At 34.8% G+C, this 20451-nt stretch overlaps 1 protein-coding gene across 8 annotated transcripts in view; it reads left to right on the top strand.

Annotated features, from left to right (window-relative positions):
• Positions 1–20451, top strand: part of LOC145962190 (protein Skeletor, isoforms B/C) — a 66586-nt gene that overhangs the window by 23461 nt on the left and 22674 nt on the right. For all 8 annotated transcript variants that reach the window (XM_083083156.1, XM_083083152.1, XM_083083155.1 and 5 more), the window contains exons 3-4: positions 13144–13369; positions 14845–14959. In XM_083083156.1, coding sequence (XP_082939282.1) covers positions 13144–13369; positions 14845–14959 — 341 coding nt within the window. The remainder of the gene's footprint in view (positions 1–13143; positions 13370–14844; positions 14960–20451) is intronic.

The following is a 20451-nucleotide window of genomic DNA, read 5'->3' on the forward strand; positions in this document are numbered from 1 at the left end:
TCATGAGAGATTAACATATGTTTCGTTTGCTTCTTGAAAAGACTGCACCGCGTGTCTACCAAAAGTCAGTATTTTGAAAATAAAACTAACAGAGATTCCAAGATTTTTATTTAATCCTTAGACATATCATGTTTTGATTGCTCAAAGAACTTGCTCCAAAAAATTGCCATTCTCGGGTGATGGTATTTTGATAAATATCAAAATTTTTAATTCAATAAATGCGACGTCTATAATTCAAACTCGAATAATTCAATTTTTATTGAATTCAAATTTATCTTAAATATGATTAAAAACTAAGTATAACGGAACAAACATTATGAGACTGTGTGGGAGAATTATGATACTTGGACAAAAGTTTGGATGCAATCTTTGCGAATATATGCATTTTATGTGAGCTCCAAGTTGCATGCTAAAAAATCTTAAATATTCATTAATAGTAAATAATATTATTATTAGCACAAATTAATGTGTCATTAAAAATGCCTCTCGCGCGGACAGATCCTTCCTAACATATTGTGCATTTTAAAATTATGAGCGCTATTGTACATACATATACAAGTAATCGAAGTGCATATTTGTTTTATCCGTTAGTTTTCAGTCTCGCGGGATTATCGAGCTTCAACTTACGGTCCAACAATGTTCAGTGGGAGTACTCGTTTGTAGTATACGTTCGTAGTAATGCGTGCACGTGAAAGCGAGGGTTGCGCAAGCGTACGAATACCTCCATGGATGTGCATACATGTGTGTATGTGTGTTAAATATCTAAAGGATTTGTACGTACGTGAAACTTGCACACATTAGCATCGTCTGTGTTTTTTTCGCGATAAGAGTTTTACAACTGACTACGGCTAATGAGAATTGAAAGTGAGAGGGAGGAAGATCGGCAAACAACAGTACGTCATTAGGAGAAATTATTGTATAGCGATTGATTCCCGAGACACTGGTGCTTCCTGACTTTCTCCTTGTCTTTACGGCGAATAAAGCGAATTGTACGGTGACGCAGAAAATTGGAGGAATATCCGCATTGATGCACACAGACAACATGCATGTATCAAACTAGAGATGTTTGCAGTGTTTATCGAATATTATTGAATATTTTTTGACATTAATACTTTACCTTCGATATATACATAAATATTGATATCACGAGAATAGTTCTAAAATCCAAAAAATAATTTTATATATTTTTATAATACAAATTTTGAACGCGTAAGTTTCGATAATTTATTGTGACAAAGTTATTTTCTTGATTGTCAAGCAATGTATTAATTATTCTTTCAACGTAATGTCTGGATTTAGTATTTAATGTGAATGTTACAAGATAAGCATAGATATATAATTGTAGACACGTTACTGCTGTCACAGTTTTATGATTACAAGTATGACAAGATGATTAATACATCATTCTGCATAATAACTTCGTGATAGAAAAAATAATAAAAATTGCAAATCTTTTGATAGTAATTTAGAAACTATTTATGAGGCATTTGACATATCATTATACGTTTTTTCTTTCTTTTACAAAGTTAAATTATTTTCTCATATATTACGCAGCTCTGTAATTTTTTGCAAGATCAATTAAGATGATAATTATTCTTTTGTCATTGTCATGAGATAGCAAAGACAGATCTTCTGTACAAAAATAACGAGGTCACTCTAATTAAACTACTTTCTATTCTTATGTGGGATAGCTATATCTTATGATTTCGACCTTGCATTCACTATAACGCCTTGACACTAATAGTATGTATTTATAACATGTTACAATGATCAAGTAATCCTGTGAAATTTAAATCATTCTTACTGCCCATGATCTCGATAAGCTGTCATTATTTTTTAAGACACAAGAAATTAATTATTAAAAAGAAATTAATAGAGATTAATTATTAATAAATTATTAAGAAATTAATTATTAAAAAGAAATTAATAGAGATTATTATCTCCATTATCTATCTTCTCTCTCTCTCTCTCTAATAATTTATTAAGAAAATTATATAAAATGTGAAAAATTATAGTATATAATAAATTTCAATTAAAATAATATTATAGACAAAAATTATAGTATGAACTAAATATGTATGTGTGCTGTGCACAAAAAATATAATTTGATTTTAAATTTATGTGTAAATTTTACTGTAAAGAAACGCATAGAATTTATATTTATATTAACAAGTTGGAGTCAATACAATGCATGATTTTAGAATTGATTTATTCCTATTAACTTTGCGATTTAAGGAGCAAAAGAATAAATTAAATGTTATTTCATAATAGTATATTTGAATATAAAATATTTTTCTATTTTTCTGAGCCACTATTTTGGCGTGTTTCACAAACCCGCATATCTATTGATATAAAAATTGCAAAAATTTCTTCGCGATATGTGTCCCACATGCGCCACGGGGTGCACTTTATGTAATTGGAGTCGGTAAGCGGGATACATTTAATGCGTGTACTTGTTGCTCGATTGCCAGATGTGCGACTCCCAGCATTTATGTGGACGTTGGAAGTGATGAGCATACGGCGTCGACCATCCCCAAATTCTGCGGCCCACGCTTAATCGATGTAAATGCCCGATTCCAGCGAGGAAAGGGGAGGAGGGGAGGCAGAGATAGAGAGAGGACGAGAGGTACAACTGAAAGCCTTCCTTCGATTTATTTCAGCCATTAATCGCCACAATCTGTCATAATTTACCATCTGTGAACGCCGGTATTACCGGAATCACTCATTCTTTGATCCGGCTTAAATCTCGAGCAAATCACGAAATTTGCGATTCTTTCCTTATATCTCCGGATTTCCGCAATCGCGAAGACGTATTCGCCGATAGTATCTCTTTAACTCTACGATCTCGCGATGTGTATGATCCGTAAGTTTTTTTCGAACAAAGGTCGGATAATTTAGAAAAGCGGATTGCCTTGCGGTTTTATTCTTATTTGTCTACTTCGATTTTTAATCATCACTTTCCTTGTACGTGAGATTTCCTTACATATGAGTCTATTCATTTGTCATTCATTATATTGTCTTGTTAAAAATTTCAATCTCTCATCTATTAAAAGGCTATTTTTTAATTTTATTTTGTTTCCATGAAAACCTATCATTTATTCGTGATAGACTTACTTTTAAAATAAAATAAATAAACCTTATTTTTAAAATAAAATAAAATAAAATTGGTTTTCGCAGATACATTTAAATATGAAATAAGAAAGTACGTTTGTCAATTATAATCATAATTTCAGAGTTAAATTAAAACTTCTATTTATGCTATTTTTACTGAAAATTACTTTTGCTGGAGAATATATATATTCTTTTTATCTTTTCCATCTTAAAAGGAAAGCTTCGAGATTAATCTTTTTACTTGGACTCGTCTGTATAATATGTTGTAAAAAGAAGAGATATTCAAAGAATATTATTACGTATATTTGCTATCAATACTTGCTTCATCTATCGAGATATTATCTTTTTTATTATATATCAAGTACATTTAATATATAGTATATTTTCTCCAAATAAACACAATTCGCAAGTAGTTTTTCAAAAGCATTCACGATTTATATAAATCTTTTTCGATTCCGATGAGTCTGCTTCTTAAATTTTCTCGACATGTTTTTATTTCGAATGTAAATTAATCGATTACATTGACGTTATATCGATGGGTGAATGATCTTGGGTGAATATCTTTCCATGATTTTCTTTATCCTCTCGCGCGTTTTGTTCCTTCCTATCGATTCTTTCCCTTTACAGAGCGATACACCCAGGCAATTGTGTCGCTTTCACCCATTTCACCAAAACGAACAAAGCTTACCCGCGGGGGTGAAAGTCGGAAAAGAATATGTTGAGAGAAACAATTTAACTAATGGAATGGTATCGCCCCTAAAAAATCTACGATTGTCCTCACATTGTCGTTTTATGTTATCGCGGTAAAAATGATATCTTTTCACACAATTTATTTTATCGTGTAATTTATATCGTAAAGTAGAAATGATCCTAAAAAATCGAGATTCATTAAAAGTAAACGGAAATATACCGCATATATAATAAACTTAAAAACATGCTTCTTTTTGAATGAATGTGAGCATATTTATATTCTCTATGTTTTCTCTATTTTCATTTTCCATGCTTGCGATACTCGACGGCCGTCGTTGTTGATACGCGATTCGAATTCCTGCGGACACCGATATAGGTTGGCATTCGATTGAGGTACAACGGCAGGAATGTAGAATGAGGATTTGGGATAACGCGCGAGAACGGAATGACTATATAGAAGTTACCCCACTTAAAAATAAAAAAAAATTATTGAAACATATAGATAAAAAATAATTAAGAACACAGTTGTGAAAAAAATTAATATCTATTAGAATCTATTTCTCTTAAAATTAATATCTATTAGAATCTATAAAAATGTACTCGTAATTTATTTCGTGTCCAAATTTTTTAATTCTAGGAATTACATATGAAAATTATAATTATATATGAAAATTATATGTACAATAAAAAACTCCAAATATGTAATTTTTAAATTTTACTTGTGAACGAAATGATTTTACTTCTTGTCACTTATTATCTATCTTCGCACACCAATAATCGACATTGATTAAACTTCACTTTATCAAGCACTTGCAAACGTCTCTCGTAAGTAATTAGCGTAATTATATCGCATCTGTCAATCGAGTAATTATTTGACCTGCAATTGTCAATTGCTGAAATTATTTGGCCTGCGTTATTAACTTGTAGCAACAAGTCAGCAATGTTCGAATTGACTTTCTCTCGTCGATTGTACCGCAGGCAAGTGCCATTTGCACGTCCTCAGGGTGCATAATGCGTTATTAGACGGGCGGGAGACACATGCTTCGTCACGACATCATTATCGACCAGTCGTTTTTCCTGTCGTTCACAAATAAACTGCTCATTATGTAACTAAAAATAGCAGAAACCAGAAAAAAGTACTAATGATTTGAAGTCGAGAAGATCATATTTTCTCGATGACAATAAGAAATATGATTTTTATCATCATTAATGCATCTTTTTTGTATATTTCATAATTTAAACAAAATTCATATTATAATTAAGAAAATATTATTTCATTTTTTTATAAAAAGATACTGTGAACAATACTTTTTATCTTTATAGACAAATGAATAGTTTTAATCTGGCTTACAGGGAAACTTAAACTTCTTATAGTCGTAAACACTATTATACAAAAATTATTAATTAGTAATTTTTAATAAATGCTAAAATATATATAAATTAAAAGACATAATATTTCTTGTATAACGCGAAATTTTGTAAGCTTTAATTTACCTAGTCTGTATATAATACTCAATTTCGTTTCTATAATACCTTACCGATACAAAATTGGATTCAATCAACATGAACGTTAATTGTTATGTCCGAGCCTCGGGAGATAAAAGTAGCATCGCTTGTAGTAGGTCAGCCATTAATCAGTCGGGCGCAACCTGGTGACTTCCGGGACATCCTCGCATGCCACGCTGTCGTCCCGCGTTGTCGTAATGCGTTGTATGCGTCTGCATGACAAATGCTCCGGCGCGATATCATTATCGCCCAGACTCGCGCCATTCTCCTCGTCTTCCTCTTCCGCCTTCTCGTCGACGACGGGAGCTTCGCCAGGGGCGACCAGCCCTCTCCGATCTCGCCCCGAACCCTCGACAACCCTCCGACGATTTCGGTTCCCACGGAGCGCTGCTACGTTACGTGAACCTGCCTCTAACGGGACACGTAAATACGCCGTTCAATCGATATTATGCGACAACACCCGCATCTGCGTGTCTCCGGAGTGCGTGTGCGTGTGCGCGTGGAGACATTTATATCGCGGTGAAACTCAAACACGAATCGGAAAGGGATGGGACTGTGTAATATCGCTTTCTTCGCCTACACGCTTCGCGTATCGGTTCGTGCTATCGATATCGCGGCGGTTGTTCGCATCGATTTTCGCCGCGATTTTCATCGCGAACTTTCTCGCGCGGAATATATATATATGAAATTCTATATTTGTTATATTGGCATAAATTATTACATATTTAAATAATATTGCGAATTTAGAAAAAAAGTATGTTTGCGTAGGTAATATATATATTTGAATTAAAATAAATTATTACAATTACACAATATACCCAATTTATAGATTTATATATTGTATATCTTTTATATATATTTGTGATATAAAAAATGATACTAATATAGTTACTTAATAAACAGTTAATTTTATAAGCGTGAATATTTTTTCTATATTTTTCAAAACAAATAAGTATTTACAGAAACAAAGTAGGTATTATTTCAGTCGCTTGGAGATTTTCCTTTCTATCGGATTTTTATTCGCGCCATTAATTTTTCAATACCTTGTACATTACTCAAAGAAAAGAGGAAAGGCCGTAACTCCGCTTTTGTCGCAATGGAAAAATAAAACATGACGAAATAAATGTTTAAGCCGCATGATGACGCGGCGTCCTAAGTCGATGCCTTTATTTCAGCATATCGGAAACGGCGCTCCGTGACACGACTTGAGCCACCGGCTTCGTCCTCGCGGCACGCGTTCTATTTCCTCGAGATTTCACTTCTCCCTTTTCCACCCCCGCTCCTTGCGGCTACTCGGGCCGAATGTTAACCGATCGACCGAGAGGGATTTTCGCGCGTGATGTTTCCAGTACTCGAGAGTTTCGCAAGTGCTTATACCGGATGCCGAGCGCGACCACTCAAGAGCAGAGACCTACCCGTTTTGAGTCTCACACCCAACCAAGTGCGAGGGAATATAGCGTATTCGGGCCGCGCGCTCGCAACGAGTTGTACGGTTCAGTCAGTTCGATATTGCGAGGGATGACGGGTGGTCTTAATGCATTTGGCGAGGTAGCTACGGTACGCATCACCAGGCACCCTTTCTGCAAGCTCAGCACTCCCCCTGCTCGCTCTCTCTCTCTCTCTCTATGGCTTTCACTCTGTCCTTCTCTTCGTCTCTTTTCCTCTGTGCTCCTGTGTCTCTTCTTACCCCTCCCTTTCTCCCCTCGAGAGGATATAATAGCCCCTGAAACGAAGCGGGCAAAGTCCTTGGCTTTAATCTCTTAACGGGCAAACGACAAAAAATATAGTCTTTCTCTGTTCTTATAAGATAAAAGCCGTCGACTCGCACGTTCGATTAAGAGATTACCTCGTCTGTGATAATTATCAGCGGCGACGATGCGTCTCTTGTTTAGGGCGCACTCCTCTTTTGAATTTTGTCAATCTCAATTTAATTGATATTTCCGAAAAATTGATACAAGTTATTGTTGTTATTTCTTTAAAATTAATATTAATTCAGATAAGAGAAAGAACTTATTGTCACGTATGTATTTTTAAAAAAAGCGAGTATTCTTGATATAAAATAAAAATATTATTAAATTAATATAACTAATGAATGAGATATTGAAATGAACATTTCTATTATTATTTAATTTCTCTTGTTGTAAATATATAAAAATATTAGTGCGAAACTACTAATTAATATAAATTTTGAAAATTGCATGTGAAGAGGACATTGTTAATTTTCAATCTTTAATTATTTCTGATTTTATTCGTTCTGATACTTGTTAAATTATTGATACTAACTACATAATATCACATTTTTTAAATTCTTGCAATTATTAATTTGGTTATTGCATAAGTTTTTTATTTATAAATAGGAAAAATATGGTAGCATACGAAAATTAATTTTATATTGTGATAATAAAATATAAGAATGTAAATGAGATTGATCATTTATTTGATTTTTATGATAATGATGATTATAAGCTTAAATACAACATATCCAATATACAATAATGAGTTAGTTACATACATAATTATAATAGTTTCCTACTTAATGCCATTTTATGAAAATATCAAGAGGATTTGTTCTGCAAACTGCTTGAATTATGTCCAGAAATTACGTAGATACATTCGAGGACATACCAATTGCCCTACTAAATGCGCTTTGGAGTTGCAATGTATGTATTAACGTTCGAATAAACTTTCCTTATTTGTATACTGTAGAAACTGAACGCCAATCCGAACATCTTATCGAATATTGCAAATAGGTCACAGTGGCATTACTTTGAACGATTTCGATAAACTATTGTGAAAAAAGACACGATCGATACAGCCGACATTTTCGATAACGTTTTCTCGTGTTAGAAATAATAACAATCATTTTTAATTGTGCTAGAGAGAGATAACAATAGATTTAATTAATAATTCGATATATACATAGTGAATTCAAAATTACAAAAATTATTGAACATTTTATAGCTAATTTTTTTCTATGAGAGTCTATTATTTATTTGTAAATAAAATAAAACTTTTCAAATAAAATCAATTTAAGAAATTATATAAGCTTGTGTAGAAAGATACAGATTAATTTTACAATCGGATCATCAATGCAAACAAAGGATAGTAGGAAAAATAATTAGCTCGATAATAAAATGTAAATTGTACAACCTCGAAATAGATTTGATAAATGTAGAAATGCTAATCAGCAGAGAACACACTTTCTTTTTTATGTAAAAAATTGTTTTTAATTCTGGAATTTATCCAGGTTAAAAATCTTATTATTATGCATTTATGCAAAGCTTATGCGTAATATTTCTTTTCGAAGGAATGATCCTGGAAGATCCATATTCTGCAATAAATATTTCGTTATTCGCGGATAATATATTAAAAAAAAAAAAAAAAAACACTAGGAAGTACTTAAAAAGAGCCGAATAAAAGAGAGATAGTCGACGATTGAGTGGACAATAAATCGCAGGCGTGCGCGTGCAAAAATTTTTCTTTTCGTTACTTTCAAATTCACGCCGATGTCAGCGATGAGGACAGAGGCTCTGGTCGGGAGCACTTAGAAAATCGATAAGCCCCGGCTCGCTTGATCCGCCGTTGGCTGCTGCCAGGCCATATCTTGATTAAAATCAGTGCCGCCGCCCGGTACTCTCCTTTCTTCGACATTTCCCCGCCGGTTCCCTCGCCGCCCACGCCATCGTTACAGCCATCGTCGTCGCCGCCGCCGCCGCCGCCGCGCGATGAATCCGGTTAGTCTCGTTAACGTCCTAAGTCACCGAGAGTCTCTTCCGCGCCATTCCTCATCACTTTCTCTTTTAGGAGACGCGGAAAAGATCCGGGGACGCCTCTCGCTCCGGGATGTTCGCTTGCAATCGAGCGTGATATCGGACGTTTGGCCGCTTCTGGTCGTCGGTTGACCACATTGCACGATCTGCGCTCGACGAAAGTGAAAGCCCGCGTAACCGGTCGCATGCTGACCCCAGTCAGGAATGCATCTAGCGGTATTAATTCCGCTCACTTGCAGGGAGCGATCGCTGCTCGAATGCTTCAAATAGAGAGATCTTCCTCGCAAATCAAAGACTTCGTTATTCTTGTACAGGTATCGAAGCTGACGTAACTTTTGCACTGAGGATACACGACGCTTTGTATATACAGAAAATGTGTGTTCTGATGCGACGCACTTAGCCATCTCGCTTCGCATTAAACGCTTGTTCGCACGAAAGCGGTCGAGCGAAAAGAGCGGATTAGTCTGATCGATCCTCCCTTGAACGCGCGGCATAAAGGATCCCTCGCACTTGATCGAGGTAATACCATCGCACCATCATTGTACGCTAACGAACCTCACCGCTCGCGGCGATGACATGCGTACATTTACGACGCACGCAATATGCCGAGGATGCCCCGGGCCAAGGTATTCCCCGTGGGTGAGGGGGTGGCCGTAAGACCGTACCTAAGATCAATGTGTGTCGGGGGACTACTTGAAGGACCTATGCCCAATCCGGAAGCTGATCGACAGAGAGACCGACAGAGAGCTGGAGAAAGAAAGAGAGAGAGAGAGAGAGAGAGAGAGAGAGAGAAATGAAGGAGGGGTATTGATAAGTGGGTGCTGTTTACCGAGCTCAAATGTTGACCGAACTCCCTCGTTCGTCTCCCAGCACCATATTCTGCTTTCAAACGAACCTTGCCTTCAAACGAGTTCACGGTGAACTCTCATTCGTGTGGTGGGCTAGTCAAACGACGCGAGTCTTCTAGCATCAACAAGGACATTGTTGAAATTAGTTTTACATTTTTTTTTCTCGGTAGGAAACATCTAAATAAATTATAGATAATATATTTCGGATATAACCTCTCTTTCTTACGTAAGAAAATCCTATGCGTGAGAGATATATATACATCCTTTCGTGCAAAAAATCAAAATTGATTCCGTTGATCCGGAAATACAAATATTTCGAGTTGCATCGATACATCTTGAAGAAAAATGATATTAAGGGCAAATATCTTTTCAAGTATTTACAAGAGATGCGATTCAAATCACGCAAATCGAGAATATTTTTACTCAACGGAATGACGGAGTTACATATTTTTTTTACATTTTGATATTATAGATTCGGAATATGAATAAAAAAATCGGATAAACTTGTTTGTTAAAAATTTCCGATTTTACCAGCATAGAAGATTTCAAACATGGTCGCACACGAATATGATTCGTTATTTAATAGCTCACCACATCGTTGATTTCGCTGCCTCGAATCGCTTGAAACCGATACACGGTTCGAATGTCGAGCGATTTCAAACTTTGATATAACGTGAAATCCTTTGGAAAAAGTACGCAATGAATTTAAATCCGTGTGAAAATCAAATCTCTCGAGATCCTAGGAAATATTACTCATACTATGCGGTGAGATTAAATTATAGTATATGTAGTTTTGATAATGATTTTCAAAGCAATATGTATGTAGTTATAGTGTCTAATAAAAATATATGATGTAATGTTTTAGCTGCTTATACATATTACAATTAATATATTTGTTTTATTGTAATTTCCATAATAATCAAAATTTACATATTAAATTAAAATCGATTTAGAATTTTATTTCTGAAAAGAAAAAAAAAACGAACGCATTAACTATTCATTATTTCAGATTTATTCCTTAAAAAAACAACGCTTATGGTTTAACGCGTAACGCGTTATTGTATAATATTAAATATTAAATATAATAATATTATTATAAAATATAATAATATTAAAAATATCGATAGCAAGATATTCGTAGTCGTTCCCGTTTGACGTACTTTGCGGAAGCGGATTGACGATCGAGACATTGTTGACGTCCCTGTTTGGAAATGACGCTGAAGGCTTTTATCCCACCCTTTTTCGTCGTCCACCCCGTTCGGTACTTTCGTTGGCGAGGAACCCTGGGCGCTCGCGGGGGTTTCTTCGTCCACGGACGACGGTACCGCTTTGTCCGTCCAATCTCCCCGCTATAGCAGCAGGATATTACGATGATGCGACAATGAACGCAACGATCGCTATCTGCGATGTGCGTCCTGCGTAGGGGGAGAGAGAGAGAGAGAGAGAGAGAGGTAGAGGGGGAGGGCGGGTCGAGCCACCCTTGCGGATCCCGTGAACACGCGCGTGTATCTGTGTGAATGCTCTCGTATACACAGACTATATGCGCCACCGACTAAACTACCCCCGACTGACGCCTAAACCTGTTCCTCCCCTTTTATTATGGGCTGCGACGGTTATTGGATTGTACCGTGCTATTTGTTGGCTGCCACGCTAATGGATCCATAATCACCGGGACGAATTAACGCGCTACAACGACGCTAACGGGCCGCTACTTTAAATACAGAAACGCCCGCACACGCCACTTATTCCACTGCACGGGCGCTTAAACGATCGCCGTCGAGAGAATTTTCGCAAATTGCGACGCTATGAAACGTTTCGTCTCGATGCGAAAAGATATTAAGCGATATGACGAGTTATTATATTTTCTATATTAAAATTATATCAAATAAGGAACGAAAGAAATAAAAAAATCGCGTCTGACTGCGCTTGGCTTGTTCTACTTCGAAAACGTAATAGAACTTGGAATTTTATACCTTCTTATTCATTTATGATTTACGACATCCTGAAAATATTTGACACACATTTTTACAAATATTTTTACAGTTTACTATTAAATCAAGACAGTAATTTCTAAAAATATTTCAGTCTTGACAATTTTTCAATTTTTGATTTTACGAGGTAAAAATTACGCTATCATACATTACGCAAATAGTTTCTTCGAAATACATACATTTTTTAAATTTCGCAAGTAAAAAATTTTATTCTGTATTTTTGTACTTATTTAATAAAACACTTTTCGATGTACATATTCTACACACAAACACATACACATACACATTGAATTTAAAGGAGGAATGGCCTTTCGCGCGAGTTTCGTGGTCGGTTCTCTAGGGATTATGAGCCGAGTTCTAATCCGCTAATTTCATTCTTCTTTCCCGTTGGAATTTCTATCCTTCAGACATACTCTTACGTAGAGTTTCGGCTTTTAAATTTATTCTTTTCCGAGGCGCGCCAAACGATCATCGGGGTTTTCGAGATCTCAAAGTCCAAACACACGCTCTCTGATCTTTACTGCCACGGCTGGATCTTCCGAGATATATGTATATACATTTGCAGCGTGCCCGGCTTTACGGCCCTGTCGAGCAAATGAAATGAAATTCATGCAAATCGCGGAACCGCGCCGACTTCCCTTTGCGCTGTCGAGGTGGCATCGCATCGGTTTTGTATCGGGGCGGCGATGCGTCCAACCTACATCACGAGGGTGAAACGTACTTCCTCCTCGGTCTCTCGGCCCACTGCTCGATTAGATAAAATTCGCAAACTAACTTGATCGTCTTTTGAGAAACTTTAATTAAATTATGTTATCGTGTCGTCGAAAAGTACGCGATATACAAGTGCGAAATACAGTAGACAAAAAAATAAGAGAAACGAAGGTAGAAAATAGAATTAAAAAGAAATAAAATAAATTTAAAAAGTAAAAAGAATTAAAATAAATTTTGATTATTTATTTTATTTAAATTAATTTTGATATTTTATTTATTTTATTAAATTAAAATTAATTTTGATATTTTATTTTATCGAACAAATCTATAATTGTGAAATACTTGGACACAATTATTATTATATTTGCGTCTAATAGTTTTTTCGCTAAAATACATTCTATGATAGAATATAGATAATAAATATGATATATAAAATAGTAATATGGATGTTACGTGTATTCTTTTAATATGGGCTGGGGAAGAGCTGTAATAAGCATGTGTTATTTTTATTTCCAGGTTATGCCAGGAACGGACCCAATTACTATGGCACATTGATCGGACCTTTACAACAATACGCGCATGGTATTAAAGGTACAGTGTACGCCGTTGATGATGCAACGATATTTATAAAAGGATTTTCTTACGATGGCACCGGTCCGGATGCTTATTTCTGGGTCGGAAACACCTCTCAGCCTAATCCCGATGGTTATATCGTACCTTATCCCGAGTCTGATAGCAGTAGGTAATTACTGACATTATTTATATTTAAAGTATTATCATACGTATATTTTACATGTGTGAGAAATTGTTTGATATATAAAATTGACCGTATGTATAAAAAATGCTAACAAGTTGATCGCTTGATATATAAATCAATTTAATTTCAAATGTTATTCAAAGATTTATAGCTACTAGTAACTAGAAAAATATAATAGATAAAATTATCCATTGGAGAACAAAAGAAAATAATATAATATTTGGATGTAATATCAATCAATTTGCATTAATTTGCTGTTTGATTTTGTTTTTTGTTTATTTTACATATAGCAATTGAATAATTTTATAGAGGATGTTTCTAAACCGCTTAGTGAAAATATATCAAAGCATCAGTAATTTTTGAATTATTAGCTATTTAAAGGGAAGAAAGACTTTTCAACTGAATTTTGTGGAAAAGTTAACAAAAATTAACAATTATATTCTTCAGCGAAGAGATGGAATTTTATAATTTTAATAGATTTTTGCGGCTTAGTTATAAAGAAATATGATGAAAAAACCTAGAAACTTGCAAAAAACGACTTTTTGAATTGAGTAGAATCTCTTTTGCTTAAATTGAGCAGAACCTGCTGTTAAAAAAATATTTCATTAGATTTTGAAGTATTCTATAAAAGATTGACAATCAAATTATCGTTTAATGTAAAAAGAAGATAATTTACGATATTTTATAGTACACAATATATATATTTATGCGCGCTACAGTGGACAGGAAGCAGCCAAGTAGAAACGTAATAAAGCGCTCGCGCAGATGAGATCCGGACGAGATTGGCGTATAATTCCCGTTTTATTAACTGCACTCTCCCGCGTATCACAACTCATTCGCGTTTGGCCCTCCTTCTGCTTTCGTTCCCTGTCCTCCCTCTGTTTCCTCCTTTCCGCATATAAGCACCGCGCCGCGTTACCCTCCGTCGCGCCCGCAACGGGCTCTTTGAATTTCATTTCATCCCTTGGTTACGGACTGCCGCGCGCATTCGTCCTGTATCACTCTCGCTACCGCACCCTTCCTTTCGGCCTCCTACATCCCTGACCGCATGCACAACCCGCCCAGCCCCCTCGGAAACCTCTGCTCGCTTGATCGTCCGCACGACACACAGATTCACCGATATCAAAAGGCGTGAAATCAATCGAATCTTTGTAATAAAAACGATATAAACTTTCGCAAATTTTTACAACTAAGATGAAGTATGTTATAAATGCAAGAATGTGAGTTTATCTAATTATAACGCGATATAAATTTGAAAGCGGTTAAAAATCACAGAGAAATAGAAGCAGGTTTTTTTATTATTATTCTTCTGAGCAATTTTGACCTTTGTCGTTTATACAGTTCTCTCTAATATAATTTATATAGTTGTAATAAATGTTTCATATAATTATGTTTTATATAATTATTTTATTATTTCTATTTAAAAAATTATACATTCTTCTGTTTCTCTTTTTTTTTAGCTCTGATCCACGAGTATTGAAGGCGTACAATCACACGGACATTATTCTGAGGTTACCCGGAGGAAAACGTATACGAGACATCAAGTGGCTGAGCGTTTGGTGCAGGAGATTTACGGTGAGTAAATTGCATTGATCGATCAAGATCTCGAATAATATATTACGCGCGTTTCCCACATGCTGATTTTATTAGAACAGAATCTGAGATTTAAACCTTCTTGTGTCGGCGAAATTTCAATGGATAAAATAGTATAAATATATACTACAAATAAATTATATCATAGCAATATAAAGAACCTTATTAAATAATAAGCTACATCCAATGAAATTGTAAAAATATTATAACCAGCCATCTCCTGAACATTTTAAATTTTTTGCTAAGTGACAACACGATCAATAATTTGCGTAGAAATTTAATATACCTTATTTTTCGCATAATATACCTTATTTTTAAATTCGCATGGTCACGTCAATGGTCGCGCGTTAGTTCTTCAAGAATTTGCTCGTCAAGACATTCCCCGTTCGACTCCTCGATATATTGCACACGTTCTACTCCAAACGACACGCGACGCCCAGAGAATAGAGATAACTTGATTTTTGAGAAGGTTCAAAGAGAGGGAAGCTCTCTATCGGACGTGCATTCGAGGTCAATGGTGCGTATGAGATGGATACGAAAGCCGAGCCTCGGGATCTGACATGTGCGTATGTGCGCGTCTACGAGGCACACGTGTGTGGGTGGATAAGCCCTTCTCTTTTTTCGGCTTCTCCGGGCTTCTCCATTCGGGTGCACACCGGTCGAAACGATTCGGCATCTCTTTATCTCTCGGGTATCTCTTTCACGAGTGTGCAGACGAATAAACACACGATACATCAATAATATCGTAGCGAAAATCGCTGTGAAAGAATATTGAAATTTACATGCATTACTTCAACTTTTTGAGGAATCTAAAAATATAATTATTTCAATCTATAGATGACATTCTACTCGAGTAAAATCTCTTCTAACTATACTAGTTTACGTTCTTTGTTCTTTTTTTTTGCATTTAATTCTACAATAAAAAGCTCAGTATTTTCTTTTCTATTTTTTTTACTTTATTTATTTCTTTCCCTTGCATGGTGCACGCTTATTTTCGAGTTAATCCAGCTTAGCTCTTTCAATTCCTCTCATCAAGAAGTACACAAATTAAAATGTAAGATATATCCTCTTAAACAGATTCCACTCTTTCTCTCGCTTGAGCCGATGCTTAAAAATCTCGGTGCACGCATGAGTCTAAGTACGTTTAAGCGGGACCTACTCTCAGTTTTCCTTCTCCTCTTTTATCGGGAGCACACGTATGAATATAACGACACACATACGCGATATATCGCCTTTCTAGGGAGGGGAAAAGGTTTGAGACGAGCATATCGACGATAGAGAGCAGAGCTTTTGCTCTTATATTAGAGGAGGACTTTAATATCGAAGTCTGAGGGGTGCTCCCGTACCGTGACAACCCTCCATCAGACACGCTCTGTCACCGCAAAACGCGCTGTCCGCCGTCTACGGTCCATTCTACCGGGTGTCTCATTACGATCGCCGCGAGTCATCATTCGGGGTTTGGCATAAATTGTCCTCGTTTACAGCTCTACCGATCGACGAGCGTAAACTCGGGAGGGAAAAGATTTTTTACGGTGGAGGTTTCGTATAAAAAGTAGTAGCGGAAACGAGCTTCTTATTATAATGGCAAACGGTTGCCTATCAGTTATTACCAGTCGATTATTTTGAATTGAGATAATGGGAGAGAAGAGATATAATTACAATTTATAATATCATAATTTAATTATAAAATATATATATATATATATATATATATAAAATTATAATAAAAATATGCGGTTATATAATAAACAATTAGCATTTATATAATAATTTATATCTTCTGTAAAAAAATAAAGATTTTTACAAAACTATATGCATACTTATGTGTGCACAATATATATAATAAAACGAGTTAAAAAACTGTATATTACATATAAAATTATAAGTATAAATATAATAGAATACTATATGTATATAAATAATAGGTATGAGAAACAGTTTTCATGAGAATTCAATTCCAATATCTTTCTTAAATTGTGCGGAATACATCGCCTTTAAAATATAATATATATAAATAATATTTAAAATTAAATATACTTCATAATTTTCTACATTCGCATTATATTATTATTATTATGAAAATAATGAAAAAAATAATGAAAAAAATATATTCGATCTTTCGTTTTTGTGATGTTTATTGTGAGATTGTCCTGAAACGGTACCAAAAACGCGGAACGTTTTCGATCAAACAAGATATTCTTTGATTATACCGGATCACAAAGGAAAATCTCATAGTGCGCATCATTCAAACATTTCTAAGATTTCCGGCTTCTACGCGCGTGCTTCTCTTCCTACGATTTGCGGAGGAAGTGGAAAAATCTCTCTCTCCCTGTCTTGATCTCTCTACAGACTGATATCATATAGCATGTAGGAGGGAGATGTAGGTTTTGCTTAGATATCTGGTAGACAGGAGCTGTCTATCAGTCAGCACTTTTTCGCGTAACGTCCGGAGAGAGGATGTATTGTCAGAGTAAACCCTCTTCCCGCTCCTTCTTTCTCTTCCTTTGCTCGTCCTCTTGGTTCTCGGGATCTCCTTCCGTTTCCTCTCAAAGACACATCTCCCTTTCCAACAGCAACGTATCCTTCTTCCTTCAAATCCGTCGGGCTTCCTTTCAAAGGAACAGAGATATCCTTTGGCAATATCAAACCGCCGCTCAATAGACCACTGATTCAGGTAGGATTTAGTAATTTTTTTCTTCGTCTATCCTATCTTTCGGCCACCGTCCGAAGCGGACAGTCATGCTACTTTTATGTATGTGTACGTGTATGTGTTGCACGCAGAGATGTTGCGAGAGGATGAAAACGATCTCCCATCATTCCATTGCGATCTTATGTAGCAACAGCGTTCATTTTTCGCAAAAGAATTTCAAAACTAGTGATTGGTTTGTCATTTCACTTTTCCGTTTTCCTTCCTTCCGTCTTTTCCTATACACTTCATTTTCTCTCTTTTTTCGCGTTTTTACGTTCCACATTGTAAATCCATGAGTAGAATGATATCGATCGAGTGAAAGTTTCAAATAGTATTTTATTTTCTCGGTTTATAAATATCATTTATTAGAAAAATGTTGAATATCTCGTATATAATAATTTGAAATTTGATGCGTTGCATACGCAGTGAGAATGTAAATTAAGCGACCTAAGATATATCGTCTTTAATTTCCGGGGTTCAAATGTTGCATACTTTGCACGTAACAATGAATGATAACATCTGGAAAGTAATATAAAGTTTATTTATGCAAATTACCTGTTTTGATATATTATTTTTAAAATATTATTACATTTTTCTATGAAAATAAAAATATTCATATATGACGTATAATGATGAGGGAATAAACATTGTGACCTTTATAATCTTTGTAATCTTGTATAATCTTTAATATATATTTTAAAATATTTTATTAATATATTGATGTCAAGTGTAAGAAAAGCATCATTTATATTTTCTTTTAATTTTCCAATTATTAAGATTATTCTTATATGATTATTAAATAATACAAATATTACAAGAAAATTTCTAAAATTAATAAAATAATGAATAAAGTAGCTAACAATAAAACTATAATAAAAATATGATATATTTATGTGTTATAATCAATTTTAACAATTAATATATTTCCAATCATGTATTCATAGTACTAAAAGTATATTATTGTGAAAATGTATATATTTCGATAAATTTAATACTATTCACGAATCTCTATAAATATTCTATGCATAGATAAAAAAAAGATACTGATAAAAATATCTTTTAGGGATACGAAATTAATAATTAATGTAATTGCATTAAATTAATGTAATTGCATTAATATCTTTTACGGGTATCATCGATTACAGTATTTTTCACTTTCTGGCTGACCTATGCGTGACATGAACTACTATGCCACTCGCGATTAGCTCGATCGCGTTTGTCGTTTTTCATAGCGTGACTCATTCGTGTATCTGATTAGACCAACAACAAATCGTGTAAAGGCAGACACCGTGTTAAACTATCTCACCGATCGTGCATTGTATTGCGTTCATTGTTCGCATTATATTATATGACGCGATAATTTAAAATTATGTAAAATCCTTTCAAAATTTAAAATCCTCGATCGTAATATATTTTATCGTAATGGCAAATAATTTTGGCGATTATGATAATATTTTCAAGCGAGACTTTCAAATATAATGAACGATAATTCGCTTCTTTTTACTTTTTCTTGTCGTCTCCTTATCCTTCGAAAAATAACGTTATTTTTGAGAAAACCAGACTTTTCAAGGGAAAAGAAAAAAGCAGACACTTTTGACACGTCTCTTTTTTTTATGTCTTTTTGGAGAGTTTTCTTTTCTCGCTGAAATGGCGATATTTCCGAATGAAATCTAGCTCGCGCGAAGTGTCAGAAGTCGGTGTTCGTTCTGTTAGCCGCGTTCTAGTTGGAAAAAGAAATGATTGTTCCACAGTCATGTCACACGATATTTGCATGTGAATTCTCCGGTCTCTTTTCTAGGCGTCCCGGGGTTAATTAAACGCCTCATAGTTTTCGGGGTGGAATGACGAAGTACGATTGCTTCTGGCACCAAGTGGACGATCCGACCCTGTGCCTGGGAGAGCGTCAATTAATAACCGCTTAGAATAGATTCCTGGCGTGGATTCCCAAAAGAGCGCACAAGTGGAGAATCGCGTCCTGATCAGACATAAGCTCCTCTTGCCGATATCGTGCAGAGTAGTTCTTAATATTAATAGATATTCTAAAATTTTTAACAATCTTTTTTTTAATAATCTTAAATACTGAATATAATTTATTTATGAAAAAAATATATATCTTTAATACATTTTATAAGCGGGTTCTTTTCTCTATATTTCTTAATATTTTTCTAAAATTGTATGTGAAAATGTTAAAATATTATTATTATTATTATTATTATTATTTGCAGTTATTATAGATGATTTAAGTGAATATGTATGTTGCAATATTCTCCTATAATTCTCTTATTATTCTTTTAGAATTCGATATTATTTTGCATCAACTTGATAAAATTGTTTTCAACTAATTATTAATGGAACTAAGAAAAAAACTAGGGTAATAAAAAATATATCGCGCAATTTTCGTTACTCTCTTTTCGGTATAGTTTATTATTTATAAGATGCATTATTAATATACATTAATATACATACATCATGTCGCGTTTTATCCTCGCTTTTTCATCACGTATCGGGCTAAATATTTGCATATACCTCATGATGAAAATTATTCACCGGTCAAAATTCCGTCGGTCATTTCAGCGGAATAATAAAATTTCGTGACATGCGGGTGATTTTGCGATGCCGTCAACAATATGAAACATAAAAGCGACACTGATAAGTTTCACGGACGGTGTGCGTAAAAGCTTTGAAACATTTTTTCTCTATATTGACATCATTCATTGTATTGGCGCCGCGAGAGCTTTTCAAGCACGTCGTATAACTTCGGAAGCCGTACGATGCCGTTGGTCCT

This window comes from Camponotus vicinus, unplaced genomic scaffold (genome assembly GCF_025532165.1).
Source record: "Camponotus vicinus isolate PSW18456_S1 unplaced genomic scaffold, iyCamVici1.0 SCAF_11, whole genome shotgun sequence".
Lineage (NCBI taxonomy): Eukaryota > Metazoa > Arthropoda > Insecta > Hymenoptera > Formicidae > Camponotus > Camponotus vicinus.